This window comes from Perognathus longimembris, chromosome 16 (genome assembly GCF_023159225.1).
Source record: "Perognathus longimembris pacificus isolate PPM17 chromosome 16, ASM2315922v1, whole genome shotgun sequence".
Classification (NCBI taxonomy): domain Eukaryota; kingdom Metazoa; phylum Chordata; class Mammalia; order Rodentia; family Heteromyidae; genus Perognathus; species Perognathus longimembris.
In genome coordinates this window covers 22,655,279-22,661,433 of record NC_063176.1, presented here as the reverse complement: position 1 = coordinate 22,661,433, position 6,155 = coordinate 22,655,279, and the positions used below count along the sequence as shown (strand labels likewise).

General features: G+C 40.4%; 1 protein-coding gene across 1 annotated transcript; it reads right to left on the bottom strand.

The window, feature by feature from the left end:
* Positions 1-4,399: 4,399 nt before the first annotated feature.
* Positions 4,400-5,050, bottom strand: Naa11 (N-alpha-acetyltransferase 11, NatA catalytic subunit). The gene has a single exon (XM_048364341.1). It carries the CDS (start codon positions 5,048-5,050, stop codon positions 4,400-4,402), a length of 651 nt encoding a protein of 216 aa, XP_048220298.1.
* Positions 5,051-6,155: the final 1,105 nt, after the last annotated feature.

The following is a 6,155-nucleotide window of genomic DNA, read 5'->3' as shown; positions in this document are numbered from 1 at the left end:
TATGTGTAAAATGGAGTAATATCATGGGGACTAAATGAGAAATACTTGCACAGTCCTTAACATAGTAACTGCGACACAGTAAATACTACAATGTTAGCAGTATTTTTATTACATCCCTTAGATGAAGACAACCAATTCCCGTTCACTAATTTTTCTAATTGCCATTTTTCTTTTGAGGCCAGAGTTTAGAACTCAGGACCTAATACTTGTTTGGCTTGCTTGTTTGATGGGTAACTCTACCACTTGGCAATGACTCCAGCCTTGGTTTTTGAATAATGTTTTCGGAGATGGAGTCTTCCAGATTTTTCTGCCTGGGCTGGCTTCGAACCATAATTCTCTGCATCTTAGCCTCAGGTAGGATTATAGGTGTGAGCCATTGGGACCTGCCTCATTCTTTCTTTTTTTCTCTTTCTCTCTCTTTGTATTGTCTATTTTATTTTTATATATCATCTCTAAATTATTGCCAGCTTCATTTCCTATTTATATTTTCATGTCATCTCATTGAGTGAACTTAGAATTCTCAAAATCACTCTTAAGCTCTAGACCTGTATTTCCAAATGCTACTGGACTGACTCATAAACATAGACATAAACTCAAAATACTAATTGAAGAACATCTCACAATTTGACATTGGAAAGACAAGGCTATCTCTTGCCTTTCTTTTTTTAATATTTCTAACATCTGTCTTTTTAGTCCAGACCCCAAACTGATGGTAAGTGAAAGTACTGCTTTCAGGACATTTTCCCATACAACCTTGAATGCTAATTCCACAGGAGGGAACAGCACAATTTGGTCAAGACAGTACAGCTATAGGATGAAACTTTACTTTCTGCATTTTTACCTGCCGTTCTCCATTTAGGCAGCTAACTCTGAATTGTTGGTGACTCACTAGTATGGGATAGAAGTAAGTAAAGTGTCAGTATGAGAAGTTTCAGAATTGGAGGTCACTCAGTCAGAAGGCAGCAAGGTACAAGACCCAACTTCCTGTTCCCAGGTTTGTGTCTGAGCAGAAGAAATATGTGCCATGTGTTTACACAAAATGTAGACTCATGAGAGTTCTCTGTCCTGAAAGGGAGCAAGGAGGAGTTCATGACCCTGGCTGAGCATGGAGCAGAACTCTCCATAGCTCAGAGCACAACTAGGATCTTTCCTACTGTGACCAGGTCTGACTTGTGGCAAGCACATGCCTTCATTTCCTTTCTGGAAGTGCTATAAATTATAAGCTATAATTTAGCTTTCCTGGGCAGTTAGTTGGGAAACTCAGATGGTTTTCAAAACCCTTATGAACGTCTCAGTGAATTCTCTTTCCTAATCTGCTCTCTGATGTGTATGAACTAGGACACATGATTATTGAAAATAGCAGTCAATGAAGTAGGAACTGGAATTCAGCATTTCTGTCAATTCTGAGTGTAAGTGCTAATGCACACTTGTAGCAATGTTTGTGATCATTACCAACAGAAATCATAGCATATTCAGATATTACAGTATATTCATGTATTATGGCTACTGGATATATCTCAACTGTCATTTATAGTCAACAGACTATAATCAATAGACCTATTCCTATTTTATCTTATATGCCAATAAAGCACATAAATGACTATATAAAAGACATTTTAAAATGTTTGAAAAGTCTACTTCAATAAAATTCTTCTTGTTTATAGTATAATATGATTTTATGCTTTTAGAAATACTGTTCTGAGGAAAGGTTCTTAGGATTCATTCACAAGACTGCCAAAGAAGGGGCTCTAAGTGTAAATCACAAACAACTGTTATAGATGAACTCCTGAGTGGCATTTTAGAATAGAGCCCCTCTTTTCCTCTCTAAAGCTCTACCACACTGCTTACTTACATTGTGCTATTATGGAGAAGTAACACTTCTATGTGTGAATGTATTAAGATGTGGAGGATATTTTTTAGAGTAGTTAGCCAATGCAGAACAATACACCTTTGCTGCATAATGGTAAAAACATGGAAGAGAGCACCGTGGATCAAAAGACAACTTAGCTGGAAAAGAGAAAGAGTATTTAGATGGCAACCTGGAAAAAATTTGAAGCTGAGTATTAAAAAAACAACCCTCTTTAACTCAGAAATAAGGTTCAAAATGGGCCCAGGGTGCTGGAAAGTCTGTATCTCAGCATTAAAAAGTAAAAAAATATAAGTCAAGTGCTTGTGACTCATATTTGTAATCCTACCTACTCAGGAGGTTGAGATCTGAGGATCTTAGTTTGAAGCTAGCTTGGAGAGAAAAGTACCTGAGACTCTTTTATCTCAGTTAACTACCTAAAAAAGCTGGAAGTGGAGCTGTGGCTCAAGTGGTAAATGGCTAGCCTTGAGTCGAAAAAGCTCAGGGACATGCACGCATGCACAAACATGCACATACATATATTCTGTCTCTCTCTACATATATATATATATATATAGATAGATATAATTATATGCAATGTAACTGAAACTTTACTTTGCCATTACAAAGTTTTTGTCAGCTAGATGCAGGTGGCTCATAACTCTAATGCTAGCTACTCAGAAGTTTGAAATCTGAGGACTGCAGTTCAAAGCCAGCCTGGACAAAAGTCTATGATACTCTTATCTTCAATAAACTACTCAGAAAAAACCAGAAGTGGTGCTATGGCTCATGTGGTAGCACAGAGAGGCTCAGGGACAGAGTCCAGGCCTTGACTTCAAGCCCCAGGATTGGCAGAACAAACAAAAACCAACTTTTTGCTTTCCATGTATACAAGGGTAAAGTGACTAGAATAAGTTAAACCTACTAATGTGCCAATAGCTCACAGACCGTTAGAATTTTTAAAATGATACAAAGTTCTTTGATGGAAAACCAACTGTTATTATATTATTTTAGTTGACTTTGTTTTAAGATGTCAGTCTTTAAAATAAAAAAAAAAAATAAAATTACTTTTCAGGCCAGGCACTGGTGGCTCATATTCAGGAGGCTGAGGCCTGGAGATCAAGGCCCAAGGATACCCTATCACCAAAGGCAATGAGACTCCATTTCCAAAACAAAGCTGGATAAAAGGGGTGGCTCAAGTGATTGTATGCCAGTTCAAGCCCCTGTATGTGTACCATTAAAAGATCTTTTTTAGTTGGTTCTTAGTATATTTTAGAAAGCAATTATTATTTTGTACTTTAACCTTTCAAGTTAATTTTTCACAAATTCAAAAAAGTAATGAATAGCATAAAGAACACCTAATCTTCCATTTTCACCTTCAACAATTATCATACCATTCTTATTTTCTTTCTTTCTTTCTTTTTTTTCTAATTTGTTAGTACTGCAAATTAAACCTGGGGCCTTTCACATACTTGGACAGGCATTCTACTATTAAGGCATACCCCACCCCTTTCACTTTGAGGCTTCTACTTCTATTTTATTTCTCCAAAAAGTTTTTGTCTGAGTATTTAAGAATAAATTCTAGGAATTTTATTATTTCAACTATAATTATTTCAGTATCTATCTGTAAGGTATAGATGCTGTAAAGACTTTTCAAAATATGGTAACACCATTTATTACACCTAAAAATCATTAGCAATTCCTTAGTAGACTACAACTCATGTTCAGAATGTCTCAAAAGTGGCATATACTTGGTTTGTGTGAATTAGGGTCCAAGCAGTGTTCCCAATAGTTGAGTATGGTTGATATAATCTCTATCATGTTTGCTTGAAAGAAATGTTTTCCTTCTCCTATTTGTTGAAGGAAATAGGTCATTGATTCTGTAGAAATTTTCTCATTACAGATTTGGTTCATTATACAGTATAGTTTAACATGACTGACATTTCTGTAAAAATAGTATTTAGATCTCACATGCAAATAATTTTCTTTTGACAAGTATAAACATCATATGCAATACTGTAAACTTTCTATTACATTAGGTGACAACTGTTGTTTGTCTTTACTTTTACTGATGTTAAGATCGACAACTAAAGTGTTTTCAGTTTGACCCATCGTAACAGAATGTGCCAAACTTTCACCTAATAGTATTAACTAATGGTGAGTGTTGGTTATTTCATAAAGAGGTGCAAAATGGTGACTAATTCCATCATCCTCATTTATTAACTGTAACGATGAAATTCCTGTCATCAGCTGCAGGGTACATCATCAAAAGCAGGGCACATGCTTGTTTCTTTTAGTGAATTTAATATATTACCAGCCTTTGAGTTATTGTCCTACTAACTTCCAAGAGTGACCCATGAGTGTCCCCTTCCTCGCCCGCAAGGTGAGGTACATTGCATGCCAAGGTCAACAGGTGGTTTCTACTTGGATACTGGCAGGACTAGAAAAGGGTGGGATAAGATGGGACTGGGCTGGCCAAGATATGGGGCAAAGGTTCAGCATAAGGGAGAATGGTCAAAAGGGTCAGAAAAGAAAGAATACCTTAAGCAAGCTCTAGGAGGTGGGATCCAAGTCTTCTGAGGTGTCCTGGACGTCAGTGCCACTATCAGCAGCAGCTGGGGTCTCCTGCTGACAGGCCTCTTTGGAACCAGGAAGCACGCTGCCCAGGGTATCTTGGTTCTCTCTGGATCCCAGCACCACAAACCCGCCCTTCTCCTTCAGCTCTCGTCTCAGCTCATCTGCCATCTGCGAGAGATCCCGCTTCATGGCATAAGCATCTTCCCCATCTGCATAGTACTTGGGTTCCACTTCACTAACCTGAAAGTTGAGGGTGTTGGAATAGAGGTGCAAGGCCGCCCGGTTGCTCTTCCTGACGTGCAGGGACACGTACTTGGCGCTAAAGTTCTCGATCATGGCCCGCGAGGCCTGGTCCATCAGCTTCTGGGCCAGGCCGAGGCGCCGGTGGGAGCGCTTCACGGCCAGTGAGGTGATGTGTCCGTGGGGGACATCATCGGGGTCCTCCTCCATTTTGGCCAGGACATAGCCCACAATCTTGCCGTGCTCGTCCTCGGCGATGTAGGAAAGCTGCGGCCAGGAGAGGCCGTGGTAGAAGTAGTACTTCATCTGGTAGTTCTCGGGAAGGCAGAGCAGGTTGCAGTGCTGCATGTTCATCAGATCATCCGGCCGGGCATTGCGGATATTCATGATGGCGGCGGGCGGAAAGCCTGTCAGAGGTTGGCGAACCGGCAAGAGGCGGTCGTCGGTCGTCGAGTGGAGCGAGGACACCCGTTCGCCTCTAGGGGAATTGAGTCCGGGGAGCCAAAGCTGCTCAGCAGAGGCGTGAGGCGCCAGGAGGGTGGCTGGCGGGAAGTCCGGGCGGCCAGGAGGCGGAAGGGGCAGGGCAGGGCTGCACTTCCGGGAGGGCACTGGGTACCAGCCAATAGGCTCCCTACTTGCTGTGCTTGGGTACACCCTGGTGTGGGGGCGGGGAGAGAGGAGGTTCTTATGAACCCTCAGATTTTAAATACTGCCTGCAGCTAATTGCATTCACCATTGTTTGGTTCGATTAAGTTGTAACTTTTCGAACTGAATACACCTGGATACAGCTCCGCGAGGAGAACAAATGTATATAAGCAGAATTTACATGGAGAATTAGAACATCCCTTGCAGCCCAGGGGTCCCCTTCCAGAGCCCCTCATCTTTGCCATCCAATTTGCCACTATCACCAAGACTTCTAGCAGATATTATACAAATAGCAATCATAGTGCAACCACTCCTTTGTGTTTGTTTTTCCCCCCTCAATCATTGTTTCAGCCATTTGGTTGAAGATTCTCCATTGCCTAAATTCATTCTCCTGTTGTTGGCCATTTATGTTGTTTTCAGTTTAGGAATAATGTGATTAGCATGGCCAAATAATATTGTTGAATATGTATTATTGACATAACTGCATATCTACCTGGATCAGAGATTATAATGATTTTTGACTTTTATAAATATCAGTAAGCAATTTCTAAAGGGATTGTTGCAAACTCTCCTCATTATTTGCTATTTTCCTCATTGTTTTTATTTAAGCTGTTCATGTGGAGGATGGGGATATTATTACATTATAGCATTGTAGATCTTATATTTCTCTGGTAACTAGTGTAATTGAACACCATGTCTGCGTGTCTGTGTGTGCGTGTGTATGTGTCTGTGTATGTGTGTGTGCGGATCCTGACCCTAGAACTTATATACTGTCCCTGAACTTTTCTACTCAAGGCTATCGCCCTACCACTTGAGCCACAGCAGCTCTGGTTTTTTTGGTTGTTAA

Coding starts and splice junctions, on each gene's coding strand:
- Naa11 (XM_048364341.1), bottom strand. CDS start 5,050: ATGAATATCCGCAATGCCCGGCCGGATGATCTGATGAACATGCAGCAC.